We start from the raw sequence: 18,180 nt of genomic DNA on the forward strand, positions 1-18,180 counted from the left end.
AAATTATTGAGGGCTTCTATCTCCTCCCTGGACATGTTGGAGTGATAGTGTGGCTCTTGGGGCCCCAAGGGTGCTGATTGGTCCAATAAGCGGGTGAATGTTCGGATGGAAGAGTTATAGGATACTGGATCGAATTTCGACCTTGGGGCAAGTTTCTTAAGCTGTGTTGGAATGGACTCCCTCGCTATCAAACTTGACTCTCCTTGTCCGAAATGTTCTTTCAAACGTAATGTCCTATTAAGCCGTGCCACGTCAATTTTCCACTGTAAGGGATCGGGTTCACAGGTAGGTATAAATGTTAAGCCCTTTGAAAGAACTTTTGTCTCTATATCGGTGAGAGGGGCTGATGATAAATTGTAAACTATGTCCGTCCTCGCCTTGGAGGTCTTGTGCCCTTGTTGTCTTTCATTCTGCCCTGCCCTCCGCGTCCTCTTCCTGGGCTGGGGTTTGCGTCCGCTCTGGTCCGTGCCCCTAAAGGGAAATGACCACTGGTGGAAGGTACTGCTGAATTATAATTATCAGAGTCACTGTTAGATGTACCTGAGGCTGTGTTTTCCCAATACCTTTTGCGTGTTCTAGGTCGTCTGTTGGGGTATGATCGCTCATTGAAGTTAGATGAGCTACCTAGCCATGGGTACACTCTCCTTTGTTGATAGTCCTGCTGGACTTTGAGTAGTTTTTCTTTTTTAAATTTAATTAAATCCTTCCTATATTGGTCCATCTGAGTGTTTAATTTGTCTGTCCAGTTGGTGGTAGTGTCTTTGGACAAGGTGTCTCGATGCTGCGCCTCAAACTCCTTAATTAACTCCTTGGTCGAATTCAGCTCCTTGGTGGACTCTTCTACTACCAACAATAGTAGGTCCATGGAGCACTTGTTTAATATCGCCACCCACCGCCGACAGAAGGGGACACTATATCTGCCTATTGTGGGTGTGTTTTTGATTCTGAACCCTCTTGGGATCTGATTATTCCGATAATATTCGGAGAGGCTGATGCCGTGATAAGTGTAATCACATTCTCTTTGTTTTAAACGTAGTAGTTGTCTATATAGATCCTCCGCTGTGTTTGATGCTGGATCATTCTCCCATGTTGTAGTCACCAGGATGGATTGTGCCTCTGCATCAGAATAGCTGAATCTTTCACGAGCATTCATATGAAGGAGCTCCAGTGCTTCATCCAGATTTTTTTCAACATTCATCCGTGCTTGTGACATGTCGTATGCCTGGAACAGCTTTCCAGGCTATTAAAACACCAATGTGAAACTGACCTCAATTAAAGATGAAATGTCCCAAAGTAAAAGTATCCGACGGTGCCTTGGTATGACCAATTCCTGCTGGGACCGATTATCCTCATGCAGCTTGGTCTGTATAGAAATCAATGGTTACCCGGCACTCCTATATGGGATGAAGGATGATTCTTGCTGCAGTGCCCTCCGTGGGTTGACGGCACAACCCCCAATATTCATCAAGCAGTTACGGCGGCACTCAAGCAGACTTGTTCAATCTTTGCTTGAGTGCCGCCGTAACTGCTTGATGAATATTGGGGGTTGTGCCGTCAACCCACGGAGGGCACCGCAGCAAGAATCATCCTTCATCCCATATAGGAGTGCCGGGTAACCATTGATTTCTATACAGACCAAGCTGCATGAGGATAATCGGTCCCAGCAGGAATTGGTCATACCAAGGCACCGTCGGATACTTTTACTTTGGGACATTTCATCTTTAATTGAGGTCAGTTTCACATTGGTGTTTTAATAGCCTGGAAAGCTGTTCCAGGCATACGACATGTCACAAGCACGGATGAATGTTGAAAAAAATCTGGATGAAGCACTGGAGCTCCTTCATATGGATGCTCGTGAAAGATTCAGCTATTCTGATGCAGAGGCACAATCCATCCTGGTGACTACAACATGGGAGAATGATCCAGCATCAAACACAGCGGAGGATCTATATAGACAACTACTACGTTTAAAACAAAGAGAATGTGATTACACTTATCACGGCATCAGCCTCTCCGAATATTATCGGAATAATCAGATCCCAAGAGGGTTCAGAATCAAAAACACACCCACAATAGGCAGATATAGTGTCCCCTTCTGTCGGCAGTGGGTGGCGATATTAAACAAGTGCTCCATGGACCTACTATTGTTGGTAGTAGAAGAGTCCACCAAGGAGCTGAATTCGACCAAGGAGTTAATTAAGGAGTTTGAGGCGCAGCATCGAGACACCTTGTCCAAAGACACTACCACCAACTGGACAGACAAATTAAACACTCAGATGGACCAATATAGGAAGGATTTAATTAAATTTAAAAAAGAAAAACTACTCAAAGTCCAGCAGGACTATCAACAAAGGAGAGTGTACCCATGGCTAGGTAGCTCATCTAACTTCAATGAGCGATCATACCCCAACAGACGACCTAGAACACGCAAAAGGTATTGGGAAAACACAGCCTCAGGTACATCTAACAGTGACTCTGATAATTATAATTCAGCAGTACCTTCCACCAGTGGTCATTTCCCTTTAGGGGCACGGACCAGAGCGGACGCAAACCCCAGCCCAGGAAGAGGACGCGGAGGGCAGGGCAGAATGAAAGACAACAAGGGCACAAGACCTCCAAGGCGAGGACGGACATAGTTTACAATTTATCATCAGCCCCTCTCACCGATATAGAGACAAAAGTTCTTTCAAAGGGCTTAACATTTATACCTACCTGTGAACCCGATCCCTTACAGTGGAAAATTGACGTGGCACGGCTTAATAGGACATTACGTTTGAAAGAACATTTCGGACAAGGAGAGTCAAGTTTGATAGCGAGGGAGTCCATTCCAACACAGCTTAAGAAACTTGCCCCAAGGTCGAAATTCGATCCAGTATCCTATAACTCTTCCATCCGAACATTCACCCGCTTATTGGACCAATCAGCACCCTTGGGGCCCCAAGAGCCACACTATCACTCCAACATGTCCAGGGAGGAGATAGAAGCCCTCAATAATTTAGCTAAGAGGACTGATCTTGTTATACGGAAGGCAGATAAGGGGGGATCCGTAGTGGTTCAAGATTTAAGTGATTATGTTTTGGAATGTAACAAACAATTGTTGGATGTGAATACATATGAGTTGCTTCCTAGGGACCCCACCGTAGCATATAAGCGGGAATTGGATGAGATTCTACAGCAGGCAGTTATGAACGGTGATATTTCACCAGAAATTCTTACAGCTCTAAAGGTAGAATTTCCCCGGGTACCATTATTCTATACGGTCCCAAAAATACACAAGTCACTTCAGCATCCACCAGGGCGTCCTATTGTGTCAGCCAGGGAATCTCTGTTCCATCCAATTTCCGCTTTTCTAGATGCTTACCTTAACCCATGTATACAGGCAATACCCTCACACTTAAAGGATACGACAGCTTTATTGCTACAATTACAGCAATTAGGCTCTTTACCTGAGTCCTTAGTTATGTGCAGTGCTGATGTAACCAGCCTTTATACCTGCATCCCGCACGATGCAGGTATTGAGTCGGTCAAGTTATTAATAACAGATAATGCATTATATAAAGGTCCCCCAATAGAATTATTTGTACAATTGTTGTTGTTGATTTTGACTAGAAATTACTTTACATTTAATGGTAAATATTACCGTCAATTAAAGGGGTGTGCGATGGGGTCCCCTGTGGCCCCTTCGTACGCAAATGCATTCATGTACAATATTGAACAACGTATCATCTATGATAATGCACCAGTAAGAGAGCAAGTCTTTTACTATAAGAGATACATAGATGACTTGCTTCTGTTCTGGGAGGGCTCAATAGAGAATTTAGAGTCTTTTTTTGAATCACATAATGGATCAGACAGCTGTGTAAAATTCACTTTTGAACACAGCACAAGTTCTATCCACTTTTTGGATGTGTTAATTACACATCAGGAAGGCATCTTAAGAACCTCATTGTTTGTTAAGCCAACAGATAGGAATTCACTGTTGGCCCATGATAGCTTTCATCCGCTCCCATTAAGAAAGGGATTACCGTACTCACAATTTTTAAGAGTGCGGAGAATTACCTCAGACCCGGTAGAGACAGTAGCCACTATGGATTTAATGGTGGAGAAATTCATAGAAAGAGGCTACCCAAGAAAAGAACTTAACAAATTGAAACAGAAAGTGCTCAGCATTTCTAGGGACGAGGCCCTAAAGGGGAAATCGACAAATCCTTTGAACAAATTAACCAAGGACACTAAGGTCATCCCTTGGGTTAACAAGTACACAGTAAATACTAATTACACCACTAAAAAAGCTAAAACATATTGGCCAATAGTATCTACAGATACTGAATTACCAGCTTTGAATAAAAGTCGATTGCTCCCGAGTTACACCAGAGGGCGAAATCTTGCTGACCAATTACTCAAATTAGATGTGTTCCCACTAACTAAGACCCAACAGATGCATTTTCTGAGACCCAAATTAGGCTGTTACCGCTGCTTTGGGTGTTCAGCGTGTAACATACTGATGACGGGCCCTATATTTCATCATCCCTCTATGGGTAAGAAATTTAATATTTATCATCGCCTCACTTGCACAACCACACACGTTGTATATATGCTTAAATGCCCGTGTGGTTTGGCATATATCGGTAAAACGCAGAGGCAATTTCGGGACCGAATGGCCGGGCATAGAAGTGCAATTAAACAAGCCCTGGAGAAGGGTGTCAGCGATCAGCCAGTAGCGCGGCATTGGCTGACAGCCAGGCATAGCCCTACTAGTATTAGGGCGATGCTGATAGATCATGTCCCGATATCACATAGAGGTGGTAACAGGGGAAAGCTTTTATTACAATTGGAAACTAAATGGATATTCAAATTAAAGACAATAGCCCCAGGTGGATTGAACGAGAACCTTGGATTGCAATGCATGTTTTGATAATAGATAAATATCACACTAATTTTGTCATAATTAATCCATTTAATTCCGCAAGTGACATGTCTTTTATTCTTTAGTTATGTCTGGTGTTGGTTGTTTTTTTCACAATTTGTTTAGTTTAACTATAACCTGAGGATTGCTCATACTCTTCAGTGAATATTTATCTGTATTCTTTGTTATAGCACGTTACTATGGCAACCTGCGTCAAGACGTCAGCTCGCCTGTCCGGCGCCGGCTGTACACGTCATTTTCGAGTTCCCACTATGTCAGTAGCGGAGAGCGGGCGGTCAGCGGTGTAGGACAGGTGAGTATGATTAATCAATTTTAGATAGGATTGTCTTGCCTATATATATGTAACACTGTTATAGTCTGTTTGTGATGTGCTGTCCCTGACGACGGGGTATATCCCCGAAACGACGTTGGAAAATAAACTTGCTATGTTTATAAAAGATTGAACAAGTCTGCTTGAGTGCCGCCGTAACTGCTTGATGAATATTGGGGGTTGTGCCGTCAACCCACGGAGGGCACCGCAGCAAGAATCATCCTTCATCCCATATAGGAGTGCCGGGTAACCATTGATTTTTCTATATATATATATATATATATATATATATAGCATATGCTACTGTTCTATTTTTGAGTAAGATGGAGGTTAACCTTCACATGAGCAAATGGTCACATTTCCCTGAGTTTTGTCTGTAATCTTTTCAGTTTCTTAAATCCTAATTATGCCAAGTATTAGCTATAATTTAAACTTTTTTATTGCAACTATGCAATACCAACCAATAAGAATCAGGCCCTGAATTCACTGATTGTGCCAGCAGGGAATGGTATAATTTGTCGACATCATATTGACATGACAATGTTGACATGCATCATGGAAATGTGCTTGGCACATCAACATCCTAAACCTGACAATATATCATCACTGTCGACATGATGCATGTCAACAAGAATTTCCTGATGGTCCAGTGGTGACTTGCCTTATTCGACAAAACCTGTAGCTCCTGCGGTGTCTTCTGGGTCCAGTAGTGACATCATGATGACTCCTACAACTGTTCTGGTGGTGAGTAATGCCAATAGTGTCTAACCCTATGTCAGGATCCTGAACTATTTCATACATGTGCTAAGTGTTCCTTGAGCCTTACCTCCTGTTTTGCAGGGGTTTCAGGGATTCTCTCAGTCTTGCAAAGCTCCATTCAGACTTCAGCTCCCTAGCTGCAGTCTGTGTACTCAGTCCATATTAAGCCATCTGTGTAGGAATTCCTCTGTGTGAGTAATCTGCAGGATCCTGTGTCCAGCAACTAGTCTCTTGATTCATTGTGTTCACATGAAGTTCCCAGCAGCTGCTGTTGTCTCAGTGTTATCCTCCATGATGTCTGCTTCCTAGTGTTTGAGCTTAGTCCAGAGTTCCCTCCAAAACTGGTTATGGGAGCAACCATGGCTGACCGGACTATTCACTAATAGGAGTGCTGGTAATCCTCAGCTGACTCCTTCCACCAATTGCAGCCCACCTAGGGGTATAATGCAGGTCTCCGGGACCAGGAAGGGGCCTAAACAACTTCTTGTGACTGCATGTTCTTGTTACTATTCTCAGGCTCTGAGCTGCGTCCTCATTTGGATCTCTGGTGCTACTCTCTATTCCCAGTGTTTCTCTGACGTCCTAGTGGATGCTGGGAACTCCGTAAGGACCATGGGGAATAGACGGGCTCCGCAGGAGACTGGGCACTCTAAGAAAGAATTAGGACTACTGGTGTGCACTGGCTCCTCCCTCTATACCCCTCCTCCAGACCTCAGTTAGAATCTGTGCCCGGCTCGAGCTGGTTGCACACTAGGGGCTCTCCTGAGCTTCTAGAAAAGAAAGTATTTATTAGGTTTTTTATTTTCAGCGAGATCTGCTGGCAACAGACTCACTGCTACGAGGGACTTAGGGGAGAGAAGCGAACCTACCTGCTTGCAGCTAGCTTGGGCTTCTAGGCTACTGGACACCATTAGCTCCAGAGGGATCGAACACAGGCCCAGCCTCGGTCGTCCGGTCGCGGAGCCGCGCCGCCGTCCCCCTTACAGAGCCAGAAGCAAGAAGAACGTCCTGGAAATCGGCGGCTGAAGACTCCGGTCTTCATTAAGGTAGTGCACAGCACTGCAGCTGTGCGCCATTGCTCCCTATGCACACCACATACTCAGGTCACTGATGGGTGCAGGGCGCTGGGGGGGGGGGGGGGGCGCCCTGGGCTGCAATTAGAGTACCTTACATTGGCAAACAGCACATAATATAGTCTAATAAACTATATATGTGCAAAATATCCCCTGCCATAATATTAATATAAGAGCGGGAGAAGCCAGCCGAAAAAGGGGCGGGGCTATCTCCCTCAGCACACTGGCGCCATTTCCTCTTCACAACTCCGCTGGAAGACAGCTCCCCAGGCTCTCCCCTGCAGTTTCCAGGCTCAAAGGGTAAAAAAGAGAGGGGGGGCACTAAATTTAGGCGCAAAACTGTATTGTATAGCTGCTATAGGGAAAATCACTTTCTGTAATAGTGTAAATCCCTGTTTATATAGCGCTGTGGTGTGTGCTGGCATACTTTCTCTCTGTCTCCCCAAAGGACTTTGTGGGGTCCTGTCCTCAGTCAGAGCATTCCCTGTGTGTGTGCGGTGTGTCGGTACGGCTGTGTCGACATGTTTGATGAGGAGGCTTATGTGGAGGCGGAGCAGGTGCCGATATATGTGATGTCACCCCCTGCGGGGTCGACACCAGAGTGGATGGATATGTGGAAGGTTTTACACGACAGTGTCAACTCCTTACATAAAAGGTTCGATGACATAACAGCTGTGGGACAGCCGGCTTCTCAGCCAGTGCCTGCCCAGGCGTCTCAAAGGCCATCAGGGGCTCAAAAACGCCCGCTCCCTCAGATGGCAGACACAGATGTCGACACGGAGTCTGACTCCAGTGTCGACGAGGACGAGACTGATGTACATTCCACTAGGGTCATCCGTTGCATGATTACGGCAATGAAAAATGTGTTGCACATTTCTGACATTAACCCAAGTACCACTAAAAAGGGTATTATGTTTGGTGAGAAAAAGCAACCAGTGGTTTTTCCCCCATCAGATGAGTTGAATGAAGTGTGTGAAGAAGCGTGGGCTTCCCCTGATAAGAAACTAGTGATTTCTAAAAAGTTACTGATGACGTACCCTTTCCCGCCTGAGGACAGGTTACGTTGGGAGACATCCCCGAGGGTGGATAAAGCGCTCACACGCTTGTCAAAAAAGGTGGCACTGCCGTCTCAGGATACGGCCGCCTTAAAGGAGCCTGCGGATAGAAAGCAGGAGGCTATCCTGAAGTCTGTATATACACACTCAGGTACTATACTGAGACCTGCTATTGCTTCAGCATGGATGTGCAGTGCTGCAGCAGCGTGGTCTGATTCCCTGTCTTATAACATTGATTCCCTTGACAGGGACACTATATTGCTAACCATAGAGCATATTAAAGACGTAGTCTTATATATGAGAGATGCACAGAGGGATATTTGCCGGCTGGCATCTAGAATTAATGCAATGTCCATTTCTGCAAGGAGAGTATTATGGACTCGGCAGTGGACAGGTGATGCGGATTCTAAAAGGCACATGGAGGTTTTGCCTTACAAGGGTGAGGAATTGTTTGGGGATGGTCTCTCGGACCTCGTTTCCACAGCAACAGCTGGGAAGTCGACATTTTTACCTCAGGTTCCCTCACAGCCTAAGAAAGCACCGTATTATCAGGTACAGTCCTTTCGGCCCCAGAAAGGCAAGCAGGTTAAAGGCGCGTCCTTTCTGCCCAGAGGCAGGGGTAGGGGGAAAAAGCTGCACCATACAGCCAGTTCCCAAGAACAAAAATCCTCCCCTGCTTCCACTAAATCCACCGCATGACGCTGGGGCTCCACTGGTGGAGCCAGGTGCGGTGGGGGCCCGTCTATGGAACTTCAGCGACCGGTGGGTTTGCTCACAGGTGGATCCCTGGGTTCTACAAGGGGTTTCTCAGGGATACAAGCTGGAATTCGAGGCGTCTCCCCCTCGCCGTTACCTCAAATCAGCCTTGCCAGCTACTCCCCAAGACAGGGAGGTATAACTGGCGGCAATTCACAAGCTGTACCTCCAGCAGGTGATAATAAAAGTTCCCCTCCTTCAACAGGGACGGGGTTACTATTCCACAATGTTTGTGGTACCGAAACCAGACGGTTCGGTGAGACCCATTCTAAATTTGAAATCCTTGAACACTTATATAAGGAAGTTCAAGTTCAAAATGGAATCGCTCAGGGCGGTTATTGCAAGCCTGGAAGAGGGGGATTACATGGTATCACTGGACATCAAGGATGCTTACCTACATGTCCCCATTTACCCACCTCACCAGGTGTACCTCCGTTTTGTGGTACAGGACTGCCATTACCAATTCCAGACGTTGCCGTTTGGTCTGTCCACGGCACCGAGGGTATTTACCAAAGTAATGGCCGAAATGATGATACTCCTTCGCATGAAGGGTGTTATAATTATCCCGTACTTGGACGATCTCCTTATAAAGGCGAGGTCCAGGGAGCAGTTGTTGGTCGGAGTAGCACTATCTCAGGAAGTGCTACAACAGCACGGCTGGATTCTGAATATTCCAAAGTCGCAGCTGGTTCCTACGACGCGTCTGCTGTTCCTGGGTATGATTCTGGACACAGAACAGAAGAAGGTGTTTCTCCCGGAAGAGAAGGCCAAGGAGTTGTCATCTCTGGTCAAAGACCTCCTGAAACCAAAACAGGTGTCGGTGCATCACTGCACGCGTGTCCTGGGAAAGATGGTAGCTTCTTACGAGGCAATTCCATTCAGCAGGTTCCATGCAAGGATCTTTCAGTGGGATCTGTTAGACAAGTGGTCCGGATCGCATCTTCAGATGCATCGGCTGATCACCCTGTCCCCGAGGGCCAGGGTGTCTCTGCTGTGGTGGCTGCAGAGTGCTCATCTTCTCGAGGGCCGCAGATTCGGCATACAGGACTGGGTCCTGGTGACCACGGATGCAAGCCTCCGAGGTTGGGGGGCAGTCACTCAGGGAAGAAACTTCCAAGGACAATGGTCGAGTCAGGAGGCTTCCCTACACATAAATATTCTGGAACTAAGGGCCATTTACAATGCCCTAAGTCAGGCAAAACCCCTGCTTCGAAACCAGCCGGTGCTGATTCAGTCAGACAACATCACGGCGGTCGCCCATGTAAACCGACAGGGCGGCACAAGAAGCAGGATGGCGATGGCAGAAGCCACAAGGATTCTCCAATGGGCGGAAAATCACGTGATAGCACTGTCAGCAGTGTTCATTCCGGGATTGGACAACTGGGAAGCAGACTTCCTCAGCAGGCACGACCTCCACCCGGGAGAGTGGGGACTTCATCCAGAAGTCTTCCAGTTGATTGTAAATCGTTGGGAAAGGCCACAGGTGGACATGATGGCGTCCCGCCTCAACAAAAAGCTAAAAAGATATTGCGCCAGGTCAAGGGACCCTCAGGCGATAGCTGTGGACGCTCTAGTGACACCGTGGGTGTACCAGTCGGTTTATGTGTTCCCTCCTCTTCCTCTCATACCAAAGGCACTGAGGATAATAAAAAAGAGAGGAGTAAGAAGTATACTCGTTGTTCCGGATTGGCCAAGAAGGACTTGGTACCCGGAACTACAAGAAATGATCTCAGAGGACCCTTGGCCTCTGCCTCTCAGACAGGACCTGCTACAGCAGGGGCCCTGTCTGTTCCAAGACTTACCGCGGCTGCGTTTGACGGCATGGTGGTTGAACGCCAGATCCTGATGAAAAAGGGCATTCCGGTTGAAGTCATTCCTACGCTGATAAAAGCTAGGAAGGATGTGACAGCAAAACATTATCACCGCATATGGCGAAAATATGTTGCTTGGTGTGAGGCTATGAAGGCCCCAACAGAAGAATTTCAGCTGGGTCGATTTCTGCACTTCCTACAGTCAGGAGTGATTATGGGCCTAAAATTGGGATCCATTAAAGTCCAGATTTCGTCCCTGTCTATTTTCTTTCAAAAAGAACTGGCTTCACTGCCTGAGGTTCAGACGTTTGTTAAGGGAGTGCTGCACATTCAGCCCCCTTTTGTGCCCCCAGTGGCACCTTGGGATCTCAACGTTGTGTTGGATTTCCTAAAATCACATTGGTTTGAGCCACTTCAGACCGTGGAATTAAAATATCTCACGTTGAAATTGGTCATGCAACACGTTTGCAAAATTCTACAAGTTTGATACCCTGGCTGAGGAGGACCTTGAGTTTGCTCATTCGGTGCTGCAGAGTCATCCGCACTCTCCCACCCGTTTGGGAGCTTTGGTATAACCCCCATGGTCCTTACGGAGTTCCCAGCATCCACTAGGACGTCAGAGAAAATAAGAATTTACTCACCGGTAATTCTATTTCTCGTAGTCCGTAGTGGATGCTGGGCGCCCGTCCCAAGTGCGGATTGTCTGCAATACTTGTATATAGTTATTGCTTAACTAAAGGGTTATTGTTATGAGCCATCTGTTCAGTGAGGCTCAGTTGTTATTCATACTGTTCACAGGGTATAGTTATCACGAGTTGTACGGTGTGATTGGTGTGGCTGGTATGAGTCTTACCCGGGATTCCAAATCCTTTCCTTGTAGTGTCAGCTCTTCCGGGCACAGTTTCCCTAACTGAGGTCTGGAGGAGGGGCATAGAGGGAGGAGCCAGTGCACACCAGTAGTCCTAATTCTTTCTTAGAGTGCCCAGTCTCCTGCGGAGCCCGTCTATTCCCCATGGTCCTTACGGAGTTCCCAGCATCCACTACGGACTACGAGAAATAGAATTACCGGTGAGTAAATTCTTATTTTCTCAGTGCCCTCCAGTGCTCTACGTATTCACCAGTGTATCTCAAGTTCTCTCTATGTGTCTCCAGTGCTGTGTGCTATCCGCTGTCTCTAGTGTTGCTCACCATCGATTGAACAACGATCCTTATACGTGTCTCCAGTGCTGTGTGCTATCAGCTATCTCCAGTGTTGCTCACCATTGATTAAAACTTTGATCCTTCCATGTGTTTCAAGTGCTGTGTGCTTGCTGTGCTATTAGCTATCTCCAGTGTTGCTCTCCATCGATTAAACATTGATCTTTCTATGTGTCTCCAGTGTTGTGAGCCACTGTTGTAACCAGTGATCACCAACATCGAATAAACCTTGATTGTCATCTGTTGTACTTCTTCTAACTAATGGATACCTGACCAGGGGGCCGCGACCTGCTTGCTTTGTTCCGCAAAGCCAAAATACCCTGGGGAGGGGGTCACTGGTGAAAACCACTTTGGTTTTAGACTCCGCACCTCTGGTCATGCCTCATCAATATCTGGGGTTAGCAAGTGCATGAAGAAGTCCTACTGTACATACATCCTCCTCGTCTGCTGCCGCCTACACAACTAGTAACTCCTCCTCTCGAATTTCCAGCCGAGACCATCAGGGATCGGGTCATGACACCCTAATCCTCCCACTACTGCGTAACCATAACCTTCCACTCCTGCAGCCTTTCTTTAACCCTCCATTGCCTGCAAAATGTCGACATTTCACATGTTGACATTGTGAATAAGTCGACATTCTGCAGATGACATCATCCATGATGACATTACAACAATCAATGTTGACATGATGTTGACATTATCATTGTCAACATTTTTAATGTATACATTGTGACTGTATCCTATTGTGCCAACATGGAGTTCAGAACAAGTGAAAGGAAATGTTTGTAGGAAAGGTAACCTCCTATTTCAGATAAATAGGGCCAGGGTCGAACACAATGCCAATGTCCAAAGCCGAGTTGAGTTTTTTGGGTGGTTTTGTGTGTGTGTAAATCGCCCAAAACTTGTAGGGTTCATGAGTTACATTGTGTGTACTCACAAAAGCGGAGTTGCAATTGAGACTCACCATATCAGAGATGTATTAGAAATGTGCTGTGTGTTCCTGGGTGGTGCCTGGGATGTGGCTAAACAGAGCATGGAGATGGTCCTTATTAAGGGCATGTTATGGGAGTGTCATAGAAGTGTTTGTGTACACTGACGCACAATCATTTACATTGGAGGCCATCCTCAGATGGAAAATCAGCACCTAACATAGGGCTGGTGCAGATTTCAATGGTGCAACCGATGGCGACATCTGAAATCGCACCAACTGGAAACTACAAAGGTGGGCTTCTAAGTCCATGCACATATGAACACTAGAGGAATGGCTTTGTTGCTGCATTTGCATAATGTTGCAGATATACAACTGCCAAAAGACACAGACACAGCAGCATCTGACTCAGAATCAGGACCATAGCTGGACAGCAGAAAGCGACTGAATGCTAGAAATATGCCCAATTGTTTTGCCTCTCTTTTTGTACACATGGAGAAGATTCAATTAGCATTAAGTTGCTGGCTTTGCTTGATGTGTCTCTTTAGCTATGTGTAGGTGCTGGCAAAAATGAGGCAACCATTATTGTGCTTATGTGTGCAGTGTGAGGTGCAAGTGGCAGCGAAAGTCTTATTGAGTCTGCCCCATGGTGTCCAATAGCAGCTCTAGGCAGTTTTTGATCTCTAGGTATATATTTAATACAGTCATTTATACAGAATGCAAATAGTGAGCCTTATTAATGTTTGTAAGTAAAGCAAAAAAGCAAGCAACTGTGCAAAACCTTGTTACACTGCAGGTGGGGCAGAGAGATTTTGATTTGGGTGGGTTATATTATTTATGTGCTGGGTAAATACTAACTGCTTTTGCATGTAGCCCACAAATAATAATAATAATAATAATAATAATAATTTTATTTAACTAGCGCTCTTTCTCCAAACAGGACTCAAAACAAGCATAATACAGAAGATTACTACAGCAATACACAGGCCACACAGGCATAAAAATGAAAACCTAAAATGCATAGAGTAATCATAATGCAGGGTTGGTGTAGGCATTTTGGGTAATAACTTCCATGGGCTGTGTATTCCATCCTCACAGGGTACCAGGTGCGGCAAATTTTAGACAGCTTTATTTTTACACTGTAATTTAGATTTGTTTGAACAGATCCCACCCAAATCTAAATCTCTGCCCCATCTTCAGTGCAACATGATTTTGTGCAGTTGCTTGCTTTTTTTCTTTACTTAACACGAATCAGGCCCAGTTTGCATTGCTTTCCAAAAATATTTATTTAATTATTAATTAATTAATTAATTAATTCACATCAGTGCCTGACCAAGGTCATATTTTAATGAAAAAGGAAGAAAAATGAAGAGTCAGTTATAATTGGGTGCACTCATCCCCTTCCACAAAATGATGATAAAATCTTTATTTTATTTTTTACATTTTTAATTTAAAAAGGGAGAATATTTAAAAACAATGCTGTGTGCCGTTTTTTATTCAAAATCAAATTTGATATTATTCCTTATTGTTCTTCACTGTGAGACATACAGTATGTATAGTTAATTTCCCACTCTACCTGAATGTAACATAACTGCAGTTATTTGTTAAATAATTAATAATTATTAAATAACAAAAGACACTACAAATGATGATGTTACAATATTATTGTTATCTTGAAGTTAGTATGATACATTTGTTTCTTTTTGTGTTGCAGACTTAATAAACATATATTAAATAATAAATTATGTGGTTTAGTATTCCTTTCAATTGTTATTATTGTTCTTTTATACCCATAGAATTATTGTTCAAATCTACACAATCCATAATGGGAGACAGTTATTAATCCTTCCTGTTATGTGCGAGACACCAAGCCCGAAGCGTGGTGAGCAAAGCGAGCCCGCGAGGGTACAATGGTGCATAGATAAAACAAAATAACCTCAAACAAACTGAGAATGGATAAAACATTAACGTGCTGTAAGGGTGCTTTAGGCAATTGAAATGCACATCGGCACCCCGCTGTGTGCCATATAAACAATGTGTTATTTTTTTGTATTGACAAGATGTTTTATCTGCACTGAACCACAAACCCTTTGTGATATAGACATAAATGTGATTGACATTTGATTTGAATTGTTTTCACTAGACAGATCATTTCAGATATAATCTAATACATAACCCACTGAATAATCTGTATATTGATATCATATTCTTGTAAGACCTATATGCATCCGCAGATACTGTAATACAATACATGGGGAAATTGTAATATGCAGTAGCTCACTGCCTAAGGATTTTATGCAAGACTCACATTTCTATATGTCCAGCTGTGATTTCACAGTATCTAGAACAGGCCTGGCCAACCTGTGGCTCTCCAGCTGTTGTAAAACTACAAGTCCCATCATGCTTTGCCACAGTTTTTCTATTAGGGAATGCTAAAACTCTGGCAGGGCATGCTGGGATGTGTAGTTTCACAACATCTGGAGAGCCACAGGTTGGCCAGGCCTGATCTAGAATATACTGTAGGTGTATTAAACCAAAAATAAAAATAAGGACCTTGATATAAATCTATGTTGTTAAAAAGCATATATCATGTGGGGTTCCACTTCCTATTTAATCTGAGGCCACATCTGTGATATAATTAACTGTATACAGTCTTTGGGATTGATATATAAAACCGTATGAATAATCGGCATATTGATATTATATTCTTGTAAAATCTGTAGGCTCCCACAGATAATACAACACATGAGGAAAGTGTAATGTGCAGTAGGCTTGCTGCTTAAGGATTTCATGTAAGTCTCATATTTTTATATGTCCAGCTGTGATTTTACAATATTCACCATATAGGTGTATTAAACCATAAATAAAAATAAGGACATTTATATAAATTGATGTTGTTAAAAATTATATATCATGTGGAGATGAGATCATAGCGGTACATATGTAATCAGAGGCCACATTTGGGCAGTACGGATGGTGTAATGGTTAGCATTACTGCCTCACAGCACTGAGGTCATGGGTTTGATTCCCACCATGGCCCTAACTGTGCGGAGTTTGTATATTCTCCCCGTACTTGTGTAGGTTTCCTCCGGGTACTCCGGTTTCCTCCCAGAATCCAAAAATATACTGGTTAGGTTAATTGGATCCCTACAAAAATTAACCCTAGCTTGAATGTGTCTGTGTGTACATGTGATAGGGAATATAGAGTGTAAGCTCGACTGGGGCAGGGACTGATGTGAATGGGCAAATATTCTCTGTAAAGCGCTGCGGAATATGTGTGCGCTATATAAATAACTGGTAATAAATAAATTTGGGGAAAAATTTATTGTATACGGGTCTTGGAATTGATATATAAAACAGATTGGTGTATTTAAACCCATAAATCCAACCTATGGACATACAAACACGTCCAGAATAAGAAGTGGTGGAGACTATCTGTTCTAAATTTCAGAAATAAACTCCCTCCTGCACATAACAGAAAAGATTAATAACTTTCTCCCATTAAGGATTGTGAAGATTTGAACAATAACACTATGGGAATAAAGGAACAATAATAACAACTGAAATGAATACTAAACCACAGAATTTATTCCCTAATATATGTTTATTGAGTCTGCAACACAAAAAGAAGCAAATGTATCACACCAACTTCAAGATAACAATAATATTGTAACATCATCATTTGTAGTGTCTATTATTATTTAATAGTGTAACAAATAACTGCAGTCATGTTACATCAGGCAGAGTGGTAAATTTACAATACATATGTCTTACACTTACAGTGAAGAACAATAAGGAGTAATAGCAATATCGATTATAAATAAAAATGGCACACAGCATTGTTTTTAAATTATCTTTATTCACAGAAATTATATTCTATCACAATATTCTTTTTCTATTTTTTGGTTATATATTGCTTTGTATAGCCCTATCATACTGCTGAAATAGTAAGATAAGCAACAGTAGCAAGCTATATGATTTATATGTAACGATTCTCCCTTTTTAAATAAAAAAATAATAAAGAAAAGATTTTATCATAATTTTTGTGGAAGGGGATGACGGCACCTAATTATAACTGACTCTTCTTTTTTCTTCCGTTTCTTTGAGTACATATCCATAGAGTCAGTGGGTAGCACCAATAAGATGCAATATGGAAATATTATCCTCATAAATAGGCATTTAAAATTCCCTGTGTTACCATCATCATATCTAATAATCTTGGTGCTGAAATTTCCCATGCTAGTTCATATAGTATATACAAGGTCATATTTTACAAATGGGATAACCTTGGCGAATGAAACACTTCCTAATTTTGAGCTTACTTACATGAGTAGATACTTGCTTGTCCTGTCTCTTCTTCATTGCCCAGTCTTTTTATTTATTTTTAACATGTACTTTTATAGCACCAGCATATTCCATTGCACTTTATACTTGTGAACAAAACAGTAATAAAATAAGACTGAGTAGTAAACAGATACACAAAGGTAAGAGGGCCATGCTCTCTTATCTTTAGAATAATCCTGCATTTATCTTTCTGTCTTCTGTTGTATTTGTTGTTGCATTTTATGCAGACTATATTTCCACTAATTTTGCTGTTTTAGTTAATTTTACTTTTGTAAAAACTGCATACAAATGGCATTCCTATTTTTTTTTTCCTGTACCTGGAATATTGGTATAGTGATTTTCTGGGCAGGCAACACATTCATAACAACATGTATGCTGACTTGCAGATGTTTTTTTCATTTGCCCAGGTTTACATTCATCTGAACATCGGGAATGGATCTTCTGTAATGCCAAAGAAAATTATACATAATTAAGCAATTGTTCTTGACTGAAATAGCTGAACTCTTGAAAAATTAATATAAACTGTGCATACATATATTTTATATTTACTGTAATACAAAGCAATAAAAATATTTTTTATATAGTAAACAAGCAGTCCAGTATCAGCTACCAGCAGTTAAGGCCAGCACATGCAATTTACACTGCTAACACCCTCATCATCAACCTCCTCATTACTGATCGGGGGTAGTCCTTCCAAATAATTGTTTTGTGGGGGCCCAAACAAACCAAGCACTTCAGCCACAAAAATGTCAGTCCGTGTTGGTCAAGTGCCTGGTTTGTTAAGCGGCAAGTCCTTTTTGATAGCCAACATAAGGGTTAGGGGGTGGGAGAGGGGCAAGGACAATTCCACCCTTGCACCACTTTTCTTGTAATAATGCACTGTATTTTTGGGAGGCACTGGGGATGATCTTTTTTTTGCTCCCTACATTCTGCCTTGTATGGCTGCACCCAACACCATTTCTATAGTGCAGGCTTACTGTATTCTGTCTAGTGATCACCCTTCAATAACCACTAAATGGC

General features: G+C 43.2%; 1 protein-coding gene across 1 annotated transcript in view; it reads right to left on the minus strand.

The window, feature by feature from the left end:
- GPRC6A (G protein-coupled receptor class C group 6 member A) overlaps positions 1-18,180 on the minus strand; it is a 143,301-nt gene that overhangs the window by 19,064 nt on the left and 106,057 nt on the right. Inside the window, exon 5 of the mRNA XM_063919332.1 lies at positions 17,478-17,601. Within this exon, the coding sequence (XP_063775402.1) occupies positions 17,478-17,601 (124 nt within the window). The remainder of the gene's footprint in view (positions 1-17,477; positions 17,602-18,180) is intronic.

The sequence above is a fragment of the Pseudophryne corroboree genome, chromosome 4 (genome assembly GCF_028390025.1).
Source record: "Pseudophryne corroboree isolate aPseCor3 chromosome 4, aPseCor3.hap2, whole genome shotgun sequence".
NCBI lineage: Eukaryota > Metazoa > Chordata > Amphibia > Anura > Myobatrachidae > Pseudophryne > Pseudophryne corroboree.